We start from the raw sequence: 22,638 nt of genomic DNA on the forward strand, positions 1-22,638 counted from the left end.
GACATGCGGGGCGGACCAGCCTTGTGCTGGGCGTCCCCTCGCATGTCTGAGTGCCTGATCGTAGCTGTGCTAAATTTAGCACAGCTACAATCAACTCGGAATGACCCCCAAGGTCAGATATGTAAATTGGAGAGTAATGGGTGAGCATTTTGTAAGTGAGTTTGAGAAGCTTGATTCGGAAGGGGAAGGGGAGTCAGTGTAGGGCGTGTAAGAGAGGGGAAGTGGGTGTAGAGGCTTGGAGAGGAAGATGAGGTAGACAGCAGCATAGTGCATAGATTGGAATGAAGAGTGACGTTTGTCAGGAAGAACAGATAGGAGGAGATTATGGTAGTCCAATCTAAATATGACCCAATTAAATATAATTTATAACGTATATAACTTTCTTATAGCTTGAAATACCCATCACATACATTCCTTTTAAGAAACTGTAACATGCTTATTGGTGCAAAAATCAAATCACATTTTGTTTTACACAAAGAATTAAACTATATTAAAAAAAAAAAGTCTCCTGACCTTTCCCCCAAACAAGGTATTTTATATTCTGAGAAATTTATGGGACTATTGGTGTTTGCTTGCTTTTGGATAATGCACTTAGAGATAGTCTACAATGGACAGGGACATGGGGCAGCATGGGACATGGGGCAGGATCTATCTCCTTTCCTTCCAATGGGATGGTTTGGAGATGGTTGGTATGAAGATCAGTAAGACAGCAGGTGCAGGAACAAAAGATCAGAATAAGATAATGGAGCTAAGTTGCATCCTTGCAAAATTGCGTTTAACCCCTTGCTTATTGTTATCCTTTTAGTCCCACTGTTATGTTATAAGCCTATGGAGATGTATTTGTAAGACTGAACAGGTTGGCAACGTTGAAAAAAGTTGGTAAGAACACACTATAGTAAAATTCTGCTTAATACATTTTCGATTTCTTGTGAGCTTAGGTTGCAATCCATTGTGAGCACATGCTGACTATGAAGGCATAATTATTCAGCTTCTTTTCTTCTTTTTCAGGCTGCAAGATATGTTGATGGACTACCAGGCATTTACTAATAAAATACCTGCTCTGCTGAAACAACTTATGTCACCTTTTATTACACAAATTGAAGAAGTCCTTTCACCGGGCCTCACACAGCTTTCCTGGACCTCCCTGAACATTGACAAATGTAAGAGTTCACTGAATGTTTAAAGTTTATATAAAGCCAGATTCAGAGATGTACGTAAACCCAATGAGAAGCTATGCATGCAGAGTACCCGTCTTATGTCTTTGCACACAGTGCCCTTTAAGCAGTGGCATAGCCAGAACTTTGTTATCCCCATAGAAACATATTGAAGGAGCCCCTGTCCCAGTGCTTCCAGAGAGACTCCTCTCCACAGCATCTGTCAATTATATGCCCTATAATATTGCCCTAGTTCATTTTCTGAACCATAGTAGTGTCCTAGTGCACGTTAGGTCACATTGTAGTGCTGCCAGTACACATTATGCAACAAAGTACCCCCAAATTCACATTATAACATAAAGTGTCCCCAGTTCATATTATGCCACACTATAGTGCCTCCACTTCATATTATGCCACATCACAGTGCCTCCATTTCATATTATGCCACATTAAAGTGCCTCCATTTCATATTATGCCACATTACAGTGCCCCCAGTTCATATTATGCCACACTATAGTGTCCCTAGTTCATATTATGCACACTGTAGTGCCTCCACTTCATATCTTCCGCATTTCGATGCCGCAGTTCATATTATATAACATTATAATGCCCTCCAATCCATTTTATACCACATTACAATGTTCAGGTCAAGGCTATACCAAGATATACAGCAGACCCCAAGGCAAAAGTTTGTAAGGGCATGTATATAACACATGTAACTTTGGCAGGGAAGTTGGGTCCCTCTCAGCTTTGGGCCCCATAGCAGCTTCACTCTCTTGCACATATGGTAGCTACACCCTTGCCCCTAAGCCCCAGCACCATTTGGGGGTGGGGAGGGGGTGTCACTATTTAGAATACTCCAAAACATGGGCGTGTTACCTCAGTTTTGTAGGTGTGCCAGGGGACCTCCTGGCTCTGGCAGCGAGAACAGCCCGACTATCCTGTCTGCTGTTGCAATCTCCTGCTTCTCTGCAGCTTCGCAAAGTCTAGGCATGTCAGTACAAGTTCAGACTAGTGGCATCACCAAAGTAGATTTAGTGTTGCGTCTTAACTGTTTTTTAATTATATTAAGGTTTAATGGAGGAAGTCATTTTGTCGGCTAAATTCAGCCAATTCCGTAACAGCTTAGTGGTATCACTGAGATGAGGCATAAAGTAACTTGTACCTAGTGAATTGATAGGTTTAAATCTCATGAGTATTGTGTCAGCATACAAAATGTCATTAATATCTTAGGTCACAAGTAAACTTAACTCCTCTTCAGCGCCCTCTGCTATTTTTTTTTACCCTATTGGTACACCTTACATCTTTAATAAGGTGCATCCCTTTGACAATGCTACCACATTGCCGTAGGCAAACAAAAAGCTGCTACAAATTTGTCTGACTAGGCCCCAGCTCTCTGGTTATTCCCTAATCTTCTACTTCTCTTCCCCTCCCTTTCATACCCTAATTACGCAAATTGCCAACTTCATTCCTTTTCCTTCTGTGAGGAGAGTGAGTCAGTCCTGCTTTTATTGATTTCGTAATATTTCATTTGGTATTTTCTACCTTCTTTCCTACTTCAACAATGTTATCCTATGGTTTTGGAGCTTTTTTTGTTCTTTCATTGTCATGTTTTACATGTGTTTTGTATTCTGCTGGTCTAGTACATATGTAAAGTATTACAAAATAAAATAAAAATCTGCAAGATGACAAAAGGTTCATGAGCTGCAGAGTCACAATCAGATTGACTCTGAACTAGCTCTGATTTGAAAATGCTCCGTGCTTTGGGAAGCCGTTCATACCAAAACAAATGTTTCATCTTGACTCGGCCACTGAACTGTAGTAATTCAGTGAGCACATGGCTCTCACATGAAACAGGCTCTCACAAGAAGGTGACAGACTTCCATAGCTTTCTTTCTACACATGAAACACTTATAGGTGTACAAATATTTATTTGATCCAACTTCAAAGCTTTTTTATGGAACATTTTCTGTGTGTAAGAAATGCAAAAAGAACCAACTAGAAAATCTTATAGAGTCTGTAGTATATTAGTTAACACAGATTGTCCTATATATAGGACAATGTACTATCTACTGTCATGTTAAGGATAAACCACAAATAGTTCTGTAACCATATAATGGCACAAGGCCACAGGACTTTAACATAGCTCATAATATCTGGAGCCCAGTCACTCATAAGAATTATGGTTCCCCTGACAAATTGTGGTCCTGGGCCCCTTTATTTGAAAGAGTTAAATCACACAGTCTAGCTGTCCGTTGATATTAATTGAAAAATGTGGTAATTAAATGAATAATTGTTAGGTTTAATTGCCCCCCCCCTCCCCCCATCGTATTTTAGAAATCTGAACAATATAAATGTAACCTCCCCCCATCATTTTCAAAACAAATCCAGCACTTTTTGTGTGGAATGAAATTACTTATAAACACCAATCTCAGTCTACTTCTACGCATTCGAGGATAAGGCAAGCTCCACAGTCTAACCCTCCCCGGAGGTGCATTAACCTAACCCCCCTCCCCGCAGCCTAAACCTAATCCCCCCCCCCCCCCCCCCATTCCTCCCTCCCCCGTGGCTTGCCTCTGAAATGGTCCGGCACACGCTCGATCGGGATACCGATGACTGGACCATCCTAATTTGTTCCTCCCAGCTTATAAGCACATTGTGGCTGAGCAGCATCATTAGCAGACATCCGTCATGCAAAAGTTGTGATGGTGTAACTAAGTAGCGCAACTGTGGAGAACAGAAAATAGGAAAATTAGGGAGCTATGACCACAGAGAAAATCTGACCAGTAACAATATCACTGAGGGCAGATCTTCCAAACAGAAGAGAACAGAGGCAAATAAATTGAGATTTAAAGTAAGTAGCCCAGCAGCTATTAATGAGTAACAAGTTGTATTAACTAAAACTGTAGGGGACATCCGGTGCTCCGCATAAACCACCTGCGTGCCCATAAAGGGGGCATGATATCTTGGGGAGGGGGTGTGGTCTTGAGGGGCAGGGCATGGCCTCTCCGGCAAATCTCCATTTCCATCATTCCATTGGCATGCCTAGCATTCCTGGAGATGCTGGTCTTTTAACGGAGACCCCTCAGTGACAGGACCTGGGCACTGCATGATGATGTCACAGTGCAGTGCACCTGGCTCCATGTCATTGAGGAGGAGCCAGGTATTTCGGTGTTACTCCCTAGAAGGTGACAACTATGTGCAGTCCACGCACCCCTAGTGACCCAAGTACCATAAATTGCATCCTAACACTCACAGTTTATAGGGACTTAAATGTTCCCTTTTATATATACACTAAAGTGCCTAAAGCTATGGGATAGGTACCTAGTATCATGTAGGACCCCCTCCAGCCCGGCAAAGTGCAGCAACTTGATGTGGCATCAATTCCACAAGTAAACAGAAGACCTCTGGAGAGATGTTGACCCATGTTGTTTGGATAGCTTCCTGCAGCTCCCTGATATTTGTGGGTGCAGGTTCTTTGGTGTAAATGGACCTCTCCACCATGTCCCATAATTGCTAAATTGAGTTAATATTGGCGAATGTGGTGGCTACACCTTTTGTTGGAACTTTCCAGAATGCTTCTCAAGCCAATTCTGGACAACTTGGGGCCGATGACACTGTGCATTATCCTGCTGGAATATTTTAATTGTTGTGGAGGTACATGAAGTCCATGAAGGACTGAAAGTGGTCATCAAGCAATGCAACTTAGCTGTTAATGGTCAATGACATGTTCAGATGGACCCAACCCATGCCATATGAACACACTCCACAAAAGAACAATCACCAGCCTAAATGTTGCCTTGTTGACAACTGGGGTCCATGGCCTCATGGGGTCTGCGCCACACCCAAAACCTACCATCAGCTCGAAACAACTGGAACTGTGTGACTCATGTCCGGTGTTGTGAAGCTGTGTCTGGTGTCATAGTGTTTACAGGGGCACTATGGTGGGTCTATCCCATGAAAACTAAAGAACACTACATTGACCTGCTGGATATATTTGTGCCAGTGTCTTATCTGTTACCATGGACATTTCTGTCCAGAGTCTGCTGGTCATGATCATTAAGCACCCCATCCATGATAATGCCTTCAATGAGGTATTCCTGGTACACATGTGACACCATAGATCAAGGTATGTTGAATGTCTGCACAACTTTGGAAATGGAATGTCCCATCAGTCAAGCACCCACTATCATACTGCATTCAAACTCCAATAATTCACATAGCCTTGCCATGAGCAGCCTAGCCAATGTTCAAACTGACTCACAAGATATCCGATTACAACTCCAAGAAGTCACAGTATGTTGATGCCACCTACCATTACCTTTATATATTGCTATTCCTTGACTTTTGGCACTTCAGTGTATGCTTACTATACATTTTTATGATAGCAGAAGGTCCAAACATGCATATTTTCTTATCACAGGTCCATCTCTTCTTAAGAGGAAATAAAAAAAAAATGTAATTTCTCTCTTTCTGATTAGGAAGTAGTCATTAGGTGGACAGTTATGTAGCTGCCATTGTTAAAATGTCGACAGTCAATGTGTTGACATTGTCGGAACGTCAACATGAAATGTCGACATTGTCAGAATGCATGGATGAATTATGTATGGGTTAGGGAGGATGTAGTACTGGTGACTGGCGGTCTCCTGATCGCCGGTCAGCTTACCGACGCCGGGATCCCGGCAGCATACCGACGCCAGGATCCCGGCGGGGTGGGGTGAGTGCAGCAAGCCCCTTGCGGGCTTGTTGGCGACCTGCGGTCGCCATGGGTTCTATTCCCACTCTATGGGTGTCGTGGACACCCACGAGTGGAAATAGTCCCTGTTGGTCGGCATGCCGACCATCGGGATAGTGAGCCTTCGGGCTCGTGGAGGAGGTCATGTGACTGTCGGTCAGCTGACCGGCGGTCACATGAATACCACCCGTTAGGGATATGGGAGGAATACTCACTGGAACACTGAAGCAGCCAGAGGTATACCCAGAAGTGATGGTCACATGACCGCCGAGACACGGAATCTGCACTGGGATGATATGTAGACAGTCTAATTTGTTGACATATCATTACTGTCTACATGATTAATGTTCACATTATGACACCCATTTAATTATCCAAATTAAGTTTAGATTAGTTCTCCTGAATCTTACGTCTTTAGCAGATTTAAATTCACCCAGAACTGACAAGTCTGTGTGCACCATACACACAACACAAGGGCACTCACACTTCAATGAGGCAGAGGGTCTGCACATAAGATGGCATAATACCAAAGCAGTTATATCCTTTTCATAGACACTAACGAGCTTGAATCACCATTACTGTCCCAGGCCACTGCTGTCCCAGGTTACTGTGTGACGTTAACATACTGGAAGGGTCCTCAGTACAGTATTTGTCGCAGGGCTGCACTTTATACAGATGTAAATGAGAGAGGTGGCAGGTGTGTCTTCAGGCGAGCAGGCACTCCCGACATGTGTTCCCCTTGTGCCCTCTTTGGGCCGCCTTGCTTTAGAGCTCGAATGTCTGTAATATTTACAGTAGGGGGGGAGGGGTCTTATTCCTTATAATTCACAAGTTTCCCTAATGAGTACTAAATTGCTGTAATATGAAAACTCATTTTAACTTAATGCACTGGCGCCAGAACTCTTAGTTTATGCATTATTATTTAGAACACTTTATACATCTATTAACATCACTTGTGTATTATAATGTTTTAACATCTTAATATGCCTTCTTATTGTTTCAGACGTTGCAAATGTTTACAGCTCCCTGAGAGAGGTAGAGCAGATTTGTAAGGAAACCTCAGACATCTTGGAGTGCCGAATTGAGAAATTGTTGTTAGACATTTCTGAAACGCCACTGGTGGACTTGCCGGAAGACAGCGCCATTACCGTTCCAGACTTTCTGGACAGAACCGAAAAAGTAATTGCTGCAGCCGCAGAGACATTGTCCATGTAGGTTTTCTCTGAGATATATATTTTTAATTAGTGGTTAAAGAGAATGGGGCTAATTTATTATGAGACGATGCAACACTAATGGGTGCTAAAGTAACCTGGATCTATCTGCCGGTCAGCTGTGTGTTTCAGAGGTACAGTCAGGGGGCTTCCTGGGCAGTGGGGCAGGGTGCCCTCCGCCCCCTGGGCCAGTGCAATTTCAGTGTTCCAGGGCCACTTGGCTGCAGATTCCCTGTGAAAAGCTGAGCCGCTTGGTTGAGTCTGCCCCCCAGGCTGAAAGTTGCCAGCCAGCCCCTGGGTACAGTAGAATTTGTTTTGTCAGAATTACAAAAACACATTTATGTTCTGAATCTTGAAGAGAAAAATCTACTTTTTAAACACAAAGTTGAATGCACCTAGGTTACAGCGATTATAAATGTCCTGTTATTTGTGTACTTTCATCTAAATATAAATTTAATGCTATTAATATTTTTGTTAAATAAACTGCAAGATCTTTAGCGGTTTCTGGTTTTCTTGTGTACAGTATCTTCCAGAATTAAATACAATCACTCTTAAGCAAGAGAGTTCTTTCTCTGCTCTGTTTAGAAAATTGTGTTCCCATTTTCCTGTCCATTGGTGAAAGTAAACCACGGGATCACTTTTAGCCTTCCCCTCTATGGGGCCTATGTACTGTATCAAGCTTTTTTTTCCTCCATAAAATTATGTATAAACTGAATTTTCTGCTTAATTTAATGGTTTGTGCCTTTGTGCTAATAGCATAATGCAAGAGATTTCACAGAAGGGATCGGTATGAAATACCTACAATCAAAATCCAGACGGTCGAAATCCCGACAGCAATTGACCGGCGGTCAAAATCCCGACAAAGTACCAACATTTAAAATACCGACAAGGTCAAAATACCGACATGTAAAATGTTGACAGGTCAAAATACCGTCATGAGTTTTCAGTGGGTTTTTATGTGTATGTCGACATAGGTCGACATGGACACCATATAAGTGTACCACGTCCCCTCGCATGGCTCGCTGCGCTTGCCATGCTTCGGGCACGGTGCCTCGCTGTGCTCGGCACACTATTATATTCCCCCTCCGGGTCCACTGGGATGGTAAAGTATGAACAAGTCGGTTTCAATGAAAAACTCATGAAAAACTCATTTTGACCTGTCGACATTTTACATGTCTGTATTTTGACCTTGTCGGTATTTTAAATGTCGGCATTTTGACCTTGTTGGGATTTTGACCGTCGGTCAATTGCTGTCCGTATATTGACCGTCGGGATTTTGATTGTCGGTAAATTGACTGCATGCCTCACAGAAGTCTCATGAAGAATGCTAATTACCACTACAGATCGCAGACCCTATTATTATCAATGGGGACTATGATTTGACCCCTATGTACTAAACCATGAAAAGCAATGCTTTTACGAGTTTGGCCACATAAGTTTACACCAACATAAAAGGAGTGTAAACTACTTCTAGCCTAGAGGAATGGTGGTAGGAGAGATCACTGTCAACCCCCCTCCCACAGCCTCTGTTCAGCGATGGCCCTGACACTGACACTGCATATGTGCTGTGTCAGATTTCCCAGGAAGAGTCTTTCGCAAATATGAAAGATTCCTCTAAAAAGCTGTAGAAGTAACTCCCAGGGACAGCAGCTATCGCTACTGCTGTCCCTGCAGGTTTCCCTCCGTACAGAGCAGGTACAGTATATTTTCATTAAAAATGAAAATATCCGCCATAATACAGGGGTCTATGTACTAAGCCTTGGAGAGAGATGTAGTGGACGGCAATAAAAGAGCCCATTTATCAGTTAGTTTTAGCTATTAAAACCTTGATGCGTGTGATAGGGATGCGGTCAACAACCCGCTGGACGGGATCCCGGCGGTCGAAATACCGACGCCAGAATCCCGACCGCCACAATCCCGACATATTCTCCCTCCGTGGGTGTCCACGACACCCATAGAGGGAGAATATAATAGTGTGCCAAGCGTAGCGAGGCACCGTGCCCGCAGCGTGGCGAGCGAAGCAAGCCCGCAAGGGGCTGCGTTCCGCTCGCCACCCCTGTCGGGATTGTGTGGTCGGGATTCCGGCGTCGGTATTTCGACCGCCGGGATCCCGTCCAGCGGGATTACGTACTGATCCCGTATGATATATGGTGCTCCAGCCAATCAGCTCCTAACTGTCGTGTTTGGAAAACGGCAGTTGGGAGCTATTTGGCTGGAGCACCATTTATCATATGCAATGAGTTTGAAATTGCTAAAACACATTGATAAATGAACCCCAAAGTACCAACCAATCAGCTCCTAACTGCCATGTTACAGGCTGTGTTTGAAAAATCAAGGTAACTGGTTGGCTGGTACTTTATCTCCTCCCACTTTATGTGGGGTATTCAATTAGCTTCGACAATTTCGGAACTATCGAAATCAGCCCCCCCTGCGTATTCAATTGCGGCCTGTTTTCGCCTGTTTTTAAGGCATTTTCGCCATTGCCTTTTCACCTTTTTTTTTTCTTTTGTGAAAAGGCATTGACGAAAAATGCCTCAAAATCTGCTAAAACGGCCTGCGTTTTCGCCGGCATAGGTTCCAAACAAAGTGGATTAGCCGATCCACATGTTTTTTGTACTTCCTGAATTTTTCACTAGGTGACAAAACAGCCCTGCTATTGAATAGGGTGAATCCCCATTCGCCCTAAAAAATAGTGAAAAGTGCATGAAAAATGGCCCTAATTGAATTGCCCCCATCTCTCTACAAGGCTTAGTACATAGGGCCTAATTCAGACCTAAATTTAGCACATCTTCGATCAGCTTCCCAGACATTCGGGGGGACGCCCAGCACAGGGCTAGTCCGCTCCACATGTCAGGCCCTGCCCCGTCGCACAAGTACAAAAGCATCGCACGGCGACTATGCTTTTGTACCTGAAGAGTAGCTCCCTACCAGCGCAGTTCCTGCGTGCTGGCAGGGAGCTATCCGTCGCTGTGAGGGTCGCAGCGGCTGCATGTGACGTCACGCGGCCCGCCCCCTGCACGGTCCGGGCACGCTTGCGTTGCCTGTACCACGCCCCTAAATGCCGGCCAAATGCCGCCGGCCCGCCCCCTCCCGCACAGCGAACACCTCTGCCTGTCAATCAGGCAGAGGTGATCGAAGGGCTGAGATGGTCGGAGGCTATCTGGCATGCGCCAGAGCACTGCGGCGCCGGTGCATGTGCAGTTCAGACCTGATCGGCTGCTGTGCGAAAACGCACAGCACCGATCAGGTCTGAATTAGGCCCATAGAACCCACAGTGTTTTAATAATCACAGCAGTTGCGCAATTAATAATACATATGCCCCTATGTGTGTAATCAGACAGGTCTCAGGGCCTAATTCAGTAAGAATAGCAAATTCTGCTAATTAGCAGAATTTGCTATCCTTTGGAGCGCATCCTGGGGGCCGCCCCCATCGCAGGGCAAGGCCGCCCAGCATGCTGCCAGTCGCCTCTCCCCCCTTCAACAAGCAGAAATTACGATCGCATCACAATTTCTGCTTGTTAAAAGAAATAGAGGAGGCCTCCTGCCGGCCCAATTTAGCTGCGCCTGCAGGAGACCCGCCGCCATCTTCTGCATTTTCTGTGGCCCCCCCCATAGAAAATGCGGGTGCATGCACAAGACCGGCGCTGCACATGCGCCCGCATCTTTTTCTCAATAATACCGGTTGAATCACACACTGGGATCCAACCTGAATTAGGCCCTCAGTCCGCAATATTCCGTATATTCTCAGTGCAGCTGTTCTTGAACATTAGATGCGTAATGTATAATCCTTACTTTAAATGGTTGCTCAGGTGTTCCTTTGTGAAAAGAACATGTACCCGGCAACAACTTAACTTTGTTGTCTGAATGAATTAGAATGGCGCTCAAATCCCCCCCACCACAAAAAAAAACAACAACCGAAGTCTCATTATTGTGTGAATAAACATGTCCATCTTAATCTATGTTGAATTTATTCCTGTACTTTGTGATTTTCAAGGTGAAATCACTCTTGCAAATATATTTCATGCCATAAACAGAGGCAATTACAAATTTAGAACCAACATTGACGTTTTGCATTGTCACTATGGCTTTGGATCATCATTTTACCATGTACAAATAAAACCACTTTGACAGGGTTACATAAGTACAGAAAACCTTATCTACAACTAGAACAAGTTAACCTGGGCGTGGCTTTTGAACATAATACTGAGCTACAATATATATGTACAGTGGGGGTCATTCCGAGTTGTTCGCTCGCTAGCTGCTTTTAGCAGCTTTGCACACGCTAGGCTGCCACCGCCCTCTGGGAGTGTATCTTAGCATAGCAGAATTGCGAACGAAAAATTAGCAGAATTGCGAACGAAAAATTAGCAGAATTGCTACTAAATAATTAGTTGCAGTTTCTGAGTAGCTCCAGACCTACTCACAGATTGCGATCAGCTCAGTCCGTTTAGTTCCTGGTTTGAAGTCACAAACACGCCCTGCGTTCGGCCAGCCACTCCCCCATTTCTCCAGACACTCCCGCGTTTTTCCCTGACACGCCTGCGTTTTTTAGCCAATGCCGTGAAAACGCTGAGTTGCCGCCCAGAAACGCCCCTTTCCTGTCAATCATTTACCGAACAGCAGTGCGACTGAAAAGCGTCGTACGAACACCAGCAAATCTACTAAGTTTGCATGCGCATTTAGCAACAAATCGCAGCATAGCGCAAATCGGCAATGAGCGAACAACTCGGAATGACCTCCTGTATGTTGTATTCATACTTTCAGTCAGTCAGTGCTTTTTATGTGGTTGTACTCAACAGTACGAGTATCACTAATTCCAGAAACAGGAAAACATCCGTAATAGATTTAAAGTGTTGAATGAGAATGAGATAAGTATGTTTACACTTATACAGAGTGTGGAGGCTACTATAAACCTTGTATGAACTTCTATCTGTATGTGAGTACTAGTGCCTTTGTTTTCAGAGTACTGACACTTATCATAGAATAAAAGAATTACTTAGCTGTGACTTACTGTGACAAACAGATGAGCACAAAGGACAACTACTATATAAGTCTTTCAGATATGTTCATGTGTATTATTCTAAGTACGATGGATAGATGTTAGAACAAGTAGATGTACACAGGAAAAAAAAATCACGTTAAGGGATGCAAAAAAAAGAAAATGCAGGATTTCGTGCAAGTCTGGCTGGATTGTTAAAGCAGCAATCACCTGGTTTTGCCATATAAGTTATTGCACAAAATCCTGCACTACCTGCTTCTCGCATTACGTTAGCTCCAGTTGTGTTACAGATGTGAATAAATTATGAGCTAAATTGTACTAAACATTAAACCATATTTACCCTCCAGAGCCTGCAATAGAATACCATTATGTAATCAGTTGGGTGTTATGTAGAAGAGTTCTGAGGACATCCTATGTCATTTTATCAGGCATAGGTGATACATTTGCTAATTAAAATGTAATGTGTCCTCTTTGAAGTGTTTGCAAGGATTATAAACTCTAAATATAACAGACATTGGGCCTTACTCAGACCCGATCGTCTGAGTAAGGGGTGGGGTGGGGGGCAATTATTACATGTGCAGAGAGAGTTAGATTTGGGTGGGGTGTGTGCAAACTGAAATCTAAATTGCAGTGTAAAAATAAAGCAGCCAGTATTTATTCTGCACAGAAACAATATAACCCACCCAAATCTAACTCTCTTTGCACATGTTATATCTGCCCCCCCACCCCCACTCCCCTGCAGTGCGCATGGTTTTGCCCATCTGCTAACAAATTTTCTGCTACGATCAGGTCTGAATAAGGCCCATCGTTTTAACTTATAAACTCACTGTACATTAAAGTCAGAAAAAACACCAACAGTTATTTTGGCGGTTTGCATGTTATAAAGCACGATAATCCTTTTTATATTTGAAATTCATTTTTGATCCATGTAAATAATCTTATGGCAATTTCATTTTAGGCAAAGCAAACAGGTGGAGCTCTGCTTGTATGAAATGATTGATGCCCTAAGAAGCAAGCTGAAACCAGCAGACAGGAACAGTCTACAGGTAACCAGTACAATGAATTGCTCTTACTGCTAGGTCTCATTAGCTGTGGCATAGGTAAGCAGGGTTTTCCCGAGCTTCATTGGGGTGTGGTATATGTTGTCGACGTGATCTTAATGTTGACATTGGACATGTCTATAATAATATCTACATTCAGCATACTGGCACTTATGTTATTTTAACATACTGTTACTGTTATTCTTCCACTAACCCTAATGGAAATGTCAAATCTGTCAATATCGACATTTTGCATGTGTCAACATTAATGATGTTGACATTTTAACCATGGGCATCATCAGTATTGACCTTCTGCTGTCGACATTGCTATTGTTGAGTTTTTGAACAGAGACATTCTGATTGCATGCCCCTCATTTGTTCAGCCATTGTGTATTTTACTGTGATTCTCTTATTGTGAAAGTTTTTCTTGTTACTTTTTTTGTCATTACCGCAATACATTGTGGCATCTGATAATTAAAAAGTCATAATAATAATAATACTGCTACAAATAATAATTCCACAATGTCACTATATATAGATAGATAGATAGAATAGAATATAATAGTGGATAAGGGCATCAGCGACCAATGGTGTCACAAGTAAAGGAAATCTGTTTGTATCTTGGAGGCCTTATAATGGCTGATTTACTAGTCACTCATAATTGACAGAGATTTTCATCTATAGGCCCTATATAGTGCGAGGGATTGTCGCAATTTCCTGCCCCCCCCCCCCCACGCCTGGTTTGGGGATCAGGAATATTCGACATTGAATTTTCCTTATTTCTCATACGTCCTAGAGGATGCTGGGGTCACATTCAGAACCATGGGGTATAGACGGGATCCGCAGGAGACATGGGCACTTTAAGACTTTCAAAGGGTGTGAACTGGCTCCTCCCTCTATGCCCCTCCTCCAGACTCCAGTTTTAGAATTGTGCCCAGGCAGACTGGATGCACTCTGAGGAGCTCTACTGAGTTTCTCTGAAAAATACTTTTGTTAGGTTTTTTTTTTTCAGGGAGACTGCTGGCAACAGTCTCCCTGCTTCGTGGGACTAAGGGGAGAGAAGTATGACCTACTTCCAGTGAGTTCAAAGGCTCTGCTTCTGGCTACAGGACACCATTAGCTCCTGAGGGTTTGATCGCTAGGTACGCCTAGATGCTCGTTCCCAGAGCCGGCCATCACCCCCCTTACAGAGCCAGAAGTCAGAAGACAGGTGAGTAGAAGAAGATCAAGAAGACTTCAGTGACGGCATTCTGAGGTACCGCACAGCGATCGTACGCAGCGTGCCATGCTCCCGCACACACAGCAGCACTACGGGTGCAGGGCGCTGGGGGGGACGCCCTGGGCAGCAGAAAAACCTCAAAATAAACTGGCAAGAGGGGACATAAGTGCCTAGGCACTGTCCTAACCCCTGCCAGTATAAATATATATTTAAAAAAAGTGGGACTGAAGCGCGCCATTAAGGGGGCGGGGCTTCGTCCTCACAGCTCACACAGCTCAGCGCCATTTTCCTCTACACAGGCTGCAGAGACGTTGGTCCTTCCTCACACTTCTGAATAAATATCAGGGTGCAAAACGGGGGGGGGGGGGGGGCACAGAAATATTTGTGCAATATATATTTAATATAAAAGCGCTGCAGGTCTGGGACATTCTTTAGTGTTTCAGAAACGGTGATTAGGCGCTCGGTTGTGGGCTGGCAAACTCCCTCTGTGTCTCTCTGACAGACTTTACTGTGGGTCTGTCTCATATTAGCCTGTGTGTCTGTTGGTGTTTGATACATGTGTGTCAACATGTCTGAGGCTGAGTGCTCTTCCCAGGAGGAAGCTATATTAGGGACACAGACGTATGAGGGGGTGACCGTGTCGGCACCGCCGACTCCTGACTTGGTGAATGTCTTGAATGCAAATATGGAGCATATCAGTAAGAGATTAGAAATGTTACATACTGATTCCGACACGGACACGGATTCCAATGTCGACTATAGTGATTCCAGTTTAGATCCAAAATTGGAAAAGAGCATTCAGTACATGATTAACATATTCAGTACATGAATAACATAAAATTGTATTTTGCCCAGTTGCTACTCCCTGATACCGACACGGATACTGATTACTGTGTCGACCAGATTGTTTCCTGATTAGATCCAATATTGTGCAGTACAATTAGGGACGTATTAACGTCACGGAGAACCCTGCTGTTCCTGACGGAGGGTCTATATATGTATGTGGATTAATATATGTTTATATGTATATAGTATGTATATGTATGTATAGATATATACGGATAGCTAATCTCATGTACTGAGCGCTCTGTTTGAGAAAGAATCCTGGTGGCTTCCGATGGTTATTCGTTCCCGCCGCGGACAGAATAAAGTGTGAGTCACTCCCTGCTCTGCATGGGACCATGTCACAAATCCAGTGGATCGTATACAGGAAGCTATGCTATATCCTAGCTATGTAACCACGGCTACCTTACTTAGACCTGCCATGGCAGGCGCATGGGTGAGTAGTAGTATTCGAAAATGATAGGATACCTTGTCGTCCGATATAGATACCCTGGAGTGAGATGAGATACTCCTTACGTTGGGTCACATCAAGGACGCTGCAGCATGCTTAAGTGAGACAGCAGGGGAAATTGGAATTTTGGATTCACAGGCCATTTCTATAGCAGTCTCGGCTAGGCGGTCGTTGTGCATTCACCAGTGGAATGCTGATGCTGACTCCAAGAAGAAATGGAGCCTCTTCCCTATGAAGAAGAAGCCTTGTTTGGTGATGGCCTAGTTGATTTGATCTCCGCAACGGCTGCAGGTAAGTCAACCTTCAGGCCCTATGGTCAATCACAATGAATGAAGACGCATCATTATCGGATGCCGTCATCTCGACCCAATAGATGCACAAGACGTTAGATTCCCTTTTCTTTGCAGGTTTAGGAAAGGGAAGAGGGAAGAGGTCCGCAGTCTCTTCCAGATCACAGGTGCAGAAATCATCCTCTGCGTCCGCCGAATCCACCGCATGCCGCTGGGGCTCTCTTGCGGGAGGCCACACCGGTGGGGGCGCGTCTAAAAAAACCCAAAAAAACTCTTCAGTCAGTTCTGGATTCATTTGGAAAACTGGCAGTTTTCAACCAATCCTAAACAGAAATCCCTCGATTTCTACCAAAAGAAACTCGAATTCAAGATGGAATCTCTCAGGACAGTGATTTCCAGTCTGGTGGAAAGAGTTTTCATTATTTCGGTAGACATAAAGGATGCCTACTTACAGATTTCCATTTTCCTCGGCGTCACTGAGGTTTGCAATTCAGAATTGTCATTACCAGTTTCAGACGTTGCCGTTTGGTCTATCCACGGCTCCGTGAAATTTCACCAACATAATGGCGGAAATGATGGTTCTCCTTCAAAAGCATGGAGTCACGATTATCCCGTACTTGGACGATCTCCTGATAAAGGCGAGATCTAGGGACCAGTTGGTGCAAAACATTGCACTATCCCTGACAGTTCTTCAACAACATGGTTGGCTCCTAAACTTGCCAAAAGCAGAGTTAATTCCAACAACGCGGCTGTTGTTTTTTGGGAAGGATATTGTACACAGAACTACAGAGTTTTTCTTCCAGGGAAAAAGGCTCTGGAACTTCAGAGCCTGGTCAAACATGTTCTGAAACAGCAAAAGTGTCAATCTATCAATGCATTCGGTTGCTGGGAAAGATGGTTGTGGCCTACGAGGCCATTCAGTTGGCAGATTTCATGCCAGAGTGTTCCAGTGGGACCTGTTAGACAAGTGGTCCGGATCCCACTTACACATGCACCGAAGGATTATCCTGTCTTCTGAGACCAGAATCTCACTATTGTGGTGCGTACACAGCTCTCACCTCCTAGAGGGGCGCAGGTTCGGGATCCAGGACTGGATCTTCGTAGCCACGGATGCAAGCCTCCGAGGCTGGGGTGCAGTCACATGGAGGAAAATCTTCCAAGGAAGATGGTCAAGTCAAGAAACTTGTCTCCACATAAACGTTCTGGAGTTAAGGGCCATTTACAACGGCCTTCTGCAAGCGGAACATTTTCTTCGCGATCTGCCCGTATTGATCCAGTCGGACGATGTAACAGCAGTAGCATACATAAACCGCCAAGGCGGAACAAAAAGCAGAGCGGCGATGGCAGAAGTCACGAAGGTCCTCCACGGAAAGACATACAAACGCTCTGTCAGCAATCTTCATTCCAGGGACTTCTTCAGCAGACACGATCTCCATCCAGGAGAGTGGGGCCTCCACCAGGAGGTCTTCGCTGAGGTGACACGTCGTTGGGGAGTTTCCTCAATGATGGCATCTCGTCTCAGCAAGAAGCTTGAGATATATTGTTCCAGGTCGAGAGACCCTCAAGCAATAGCAGTGGATGCACTGGTGACACCATGGGTGTTTCAGTCGGTGTATGAATTCTCTCCATTTTCTCTCATTCCAAAAGTTCTAAAAATCATAAGAAGAACAAAGATTCAGGCAATCCTCATGGTCCCAGAATGTCCAAGGAGGGCTTGATATCCAGATCTTCTGGAATTACTCATAGGAGATCCCTGCCCTCTCCCTCTGCGCGAGGACCTACTACGGCAGGGGCCGTGCGTGTATCAAGGCTTACCGTGGCTATGTTTGACGGCTTGGCTGTTGAGCACAAAATCCTAGCCGTGAGGGTATTTCCAGTGAAGTCATTACCACACTTATTCAAGCCAGAAAAGGGTAACGTCTAAACATTACCACCGTATTTGGAGAAAATATGTTCTTGGTGTGAATCCAAGAAGGCTCCTACAGAAGAGTTTCAGCTAGGATGTTTTCTCCATTTTCTACAAGCAGGTGTGGATGCGGGCCTAAAATTGGGCTCAATTAAGGTACAGATTTCAGCCTTATCGGTTTCTTTCAGAAACAATTGGCCTCCCTTCCAGAAGTTCAGACTTTTGGGAAAGGCATGTTGCACATCCAACCTCCATTTGTGCCTCCTGTGGTACCGTGGGATCTTAATGTGGTGTTGCAGTTCCTTCCATCACATTGGTTTGCACCTTTACAGAAGGTGGAGTTGAAGTTCCCTACATGAAAAGTGGTCATCCTGTTGGCTTTGGCTTCTGCAAGGCGAGTGTCTGAGTTAGCGGCCTTGTCTCACAAGAGCCCTTATTTGATCTTCCATGAAGATAGAGCAGAATTGAGGACACGTCAACAATTTCTGCCGAAGGTGGTTTCATCTTTCCACACTGACGCCTTCGTTGAGTCAAAGTTTCAAGATGGTCAGAGCTTTGAATATTTATGTCGCCAGACCTGCTCAGATTAGGAAAACAGAGGCTCTGTTTGTCCGGTTTGCTCCAAACAAGATGGGGTGCCCTGCTTCCAAGCAGACTATTGCACGCTGGATCTGTGGTACGATTCAGCATGCTCATTCCACGTCTGGATTGCCGTTACCGAAATCGGTGAGGGCCCATTCTACTAGAAAGGTGGACTCGTCCTGGGCGGCTACCGGAGGGGTCTCGGCATTGCAACTTGCCGAGCAGCTACTTGGCAAACACTTTTGCTAAGTTTTACAAGTTTGGTACCTTGGCCGATGACGACCTCAAGTTTGGTCATTCGGTACTGCAGAGTCATTCGCACTCTCCCGCCTGTTCTGCAGCTTTGGTATAACCCCATGGTTCTGAATGTGACCCCAGCATCCTCTAGGACGTATGAGAAAATAGGATTTGAATACCTACCGGTAAATCCTTTTCTCTTAGTCCGTAGAGGACGCTGGGCGCAAGTCCCAGTGCGTACTGTATCTGCAGTTATTACTTGTGGCTACACACATGTTGTGTTACGGTTCTTGTCAGCATGTTGCTGCAATCGTTCATGCTGTTGGCTTGTATTCTGTTGAATGCCACGTTCTGCGGCATGCCTGAGGTGCGAGCTGGCAAGACGCTCACCGTGGTTTAACAATAAATCCTTTCCTCGAAATGTCCGTCTCCCTGGGCACAGTTCCTATAACTGGAGTCTGAAGGAGGGACATAGAGGGAGGTGCCAGTTCACACCCTTTGAAAGTCTTAAAGTGCCCATGTCTCCTGCGGATCCCGTCTATACCCCATGGTTCTGAGTGTGACCCCAGCATCCTCAGCGGACTAAGAGAAAAGGATTTACCGGTAGGTATTAAAATCCTATTTTTACAATCCTAACCAAAAATGATCGGGATCAGCAACTCTGGGAATTTTTAACCAGTATAATTTACCCAATTCCTCTAGGGATCGCCGATCATTGATGGTCACGGATCAGCATTTTTGATCGGCTAATCATGGATTAGATCAGTAAAATGAGATAATAACCGCGCTTATGTTTGTATTTAGCAGCTCCCTATAATAAAAATAACAATAAATAATAATACACTTAGTCGAACCAGTAATCACCATAATAATTGGTTGAAGAACATACCAAATGGACAATTTAGAAGACTCAGGAGAAATTGCACACACTCAGAAACTTATACACAACAATGTCAAATTATGAAGAAAAAATTCATGAACAAAGGATACAAAGAAGAACATCTCAACACTGAGATAGAACAGGTTGCTAAGACGGACAGAAAATTATTGTATCAATATAAACAAAAAACAAACAATATTGAAAACAAAACAGTTTTTATAACACAATTCAACAGTCAACATCTACAGTTTGAAGCAATATTGCAGAAACACTGGCACATTTTGCAGCTGGATAAACAACTGAAGCCATATATAAGGGATAAACCACAAATTGTGTATAAAAAGGCAAAAAGTCTAAAGCAGAACCTAGTAAAAAGTTATACACAGATACAAACAATACATCAAGAAGAGAGTAAAGGAAACTTTCACTGCTTATGTTGCCGTCCATGTAAAATTACTGGCAACAAATCTACAAAACCCATTTCTGAATTTATGTCCAATATAACCAAAAGGACATATAATATTAAAGAAAGAATAACATGCGATTCAGAAGGAGTCATTTACCTCCTTCACTGTCCATGTGGATTTCAATACATTGGACAAACCAAGAGAAAACTTCGTATACGAATTTCTGAACACATATATAATATAAACAAAGGACTGGAAACACATAGTGTCTCTAAACACTATAAAGACTGTCATAACAGTGATCCTTCAAGTCTAAAATTTATAGGAATACAAAAAATATTCAAAAACTGGAGAGGAGGAGACATAAGCCTCGAATTAAGAAAGAGAGAAACCAAGTGGATATATTACATGAGGACTTTACAACCAGAAGGATTAAATGTGGAAATAGACATAAATGCTTTCCTATTAGACAATTAATTCATCATATCATTAACAAAATTTATTAATTGAACGCCATACCAAAAAAATTAAGGTAGAAACCATTTTTTCCCTATGGATAACATAGGGGCACATGGTTACCGCTTTTTATATATAACTTCCTTTTGGAACATTTCCTGTTTTTAAGTAAATTCAATAAAGTTTTTTAAGTATATATAGGAAGTTGAAATACAAAGATAATATCCTAGTTTAACTAATATCCTAGTTAAAGGGTTCTATAACCCGAAACGCGTTGGAAACTTTGATGGTGCAGAAACGGAGAATATTGGATCAGTGAACGCTAACACTGATATGCTGAGACGCTTCTAAACAGGCACGCCGCAAAAGCATTACGGAGCCGGAGTAACCGTCACAACGGGAGAGACGGGACAAGCGATACCCGTGGTGCACGCTGATGCACGCCGAGGCTACAAACAACAAGCCGCAAAAGGTATTAGGGACAGCAGGGATAGTATTAGAACTGTCCGGCAAATTATTAATTGATTCACAAACAATATCAATTATCTCTGTTCCACCACTTCTTCAAAAAAGAGCTTAAACATTTTATTATTAACCAAATTTTTTTTACAGGTATGTGCGTTCAATTCATTATGCAAATCTAATCAAGCGCTCCCTGTTTATGGATTAGATCAGGGAAATGGACGTCTGATATATGGAGCTTTCAAGCTACATACTCTGTACATGTTTTACTTGTAGTATATTCTTTAGAAGAATAAAAAGTGTTTGACTTCTTTTTACATTTGTTAGTATTGTTACTTTTTTTAATTTATTAGTGCAAGTTTTTAGATCTTTTTTTTATTTCTCATTTTAGGATTCATTTGCCTGTTTGCACCTTGATGCTAAGCAAAAAACTCGCTGTCAGGAATGCCTTCCCTGCAGTTACTACAATGTAATGGGTCATTTGTGTCAGAGAAACACAGACTCTCTTGTCAAATGTAAGTTTCATTAGGATTTACTGATTTTTTCATGAGCTACTTCTAAAGTAACAACTGAATTATTAATTAGATTTTAAATAAATTCAGAAGAACATGAATCTTTTTTTAATCTTATTTTATTTCAGCATTTTACTTTATAAAGCCAGTGCACACAAATTGAAACTTATGTTATATGTAAATAAATGACGAGATTAATTAGCAAACAGTGGCCAATATTTACTAAGAATTCGAGTTTGTCCGATTTGTGGGTTTTTTTCTAAGTCCCAATCCGGGAATTCACTAAGCACCAATCTCGGCAGTGTTTGGACTTTTCGTAATGGTTTGATCTGCAAAGTTCCGAAATACAAATGAATAGACCATCGGTCAAACGCGGCTGTTATTTCATACAATAAGGCCATTCACTATTCATTCGTATTTGGGTGTTAGTTTCTGAGTGCTCAAGTGCGGGTCTGTTTTTTTTCGAATCGTTAAAAAAAGCAGCAAAAAAATAGACCTGCTTTTTCCAGTTGAGTTTGGATAACCATGCACGGATCAGTGAGATCTGTGCATGGTTATCTATGGGAAAGGTTCTGTTTAGTGTAAAAACAGAATAAAAAATTGCGTGGGGTCCCCCCTCCTAAGCATAACCAGCCTCGGGCTCTTTGAGCCGGTCCTGGTTGAAAAAATATGGGGGGAAACATGACAGGGGTTCCCCCATATTTCTTCAACCAGCACCGGGCTCTGCGCCTGGTCCTGATTCCAAAAATACGGGGGACAAAAAGCGTAGGGGTCCCCCGTATTTTTGAAACCAGCACCGGGCTCCACTAGCCAGGTACATAATGCCACAGCCGGGGGACACTTTTATACTGGTCCCTGCGGCCCTGGCATTACATACCCAACTAGTCACCCATGGCCGGGGTACCCTGGAGGAGTTGGAACCCCTTAAATCAAGGGGTTCCCCCTCCAGCCACCCAAGGGCCAGGGGTGAAGCCCGAGGCTGTCCCCCCCCATCCAAGGGCAGCGGATGAGGGGCTGATAGCCTTTTGAAAAAATGTGAATATTGTTTTTAGTAGCAGTACTACAAGTCCCAGCAAGCCTCCCCGCAAGCTGGTACTTGGAGAACCACAAGTACCAGCATGCGGTGGAAAGCCGGGCCCGCTGGTACCTGTAGTACTACTACTAAAAAAATACCCCCCAAAAAACAGGACACACACACCGTGAAAGTATAAGTTTATTACATACATGCACACCTCCATACATACATACTTACCT

The 22,638-nt window shown here is 43.6% G+C and overlaps 1 protein-coding gene across 1 annotated transcript in view; it reads left to right on the plus strand.

The window, feature by feature from the left end:
* The window catches only part of LOC134929613 (dynein axonemal heavy chain 5-like), an 837,675-nt gene that overhangs the window by 206,093 nt on the left and 608,944 nt on the right, over positions 1-22,638 (plus strand). Inside the window, exons 21-24 of the mRNA XM_063925200.1 lie at positions 1,009-1,160; positions 6,893-7,100; positions 13,058-13,145; positions 21,264-21,387. Coding sequence (XP_063781270.1) covers positions 1,009-1,160; positions 6,893-7,100; positions 13,058-13,145; positions 21,264-21,387 — 572 coding nt within the window. The remainder of the gene's footprint in view (positions 1-1,008; positions 1,161-6,892; positions 7,101-13,057; positions 13,146-21,263; positions 21,388-22,638) is intronic.

The sequence above is a fragment of the Pseudophryne corroboree genome, chromosome 5 (genome assembly GCF_028390025.1).
Source record: "Pseudophryne corroboree isolate aPseCor3 chromosome 5, aPseCor3.hap2, whole genome shotgun sequence".
NCBI classification, from domain to species: domain Eukaryota; kingdom Metazoa; phylum Chordata; class Amphibia; order Anura; family Myobatrachidae; genus Pseudophryne; species Pseudophryne corroboree.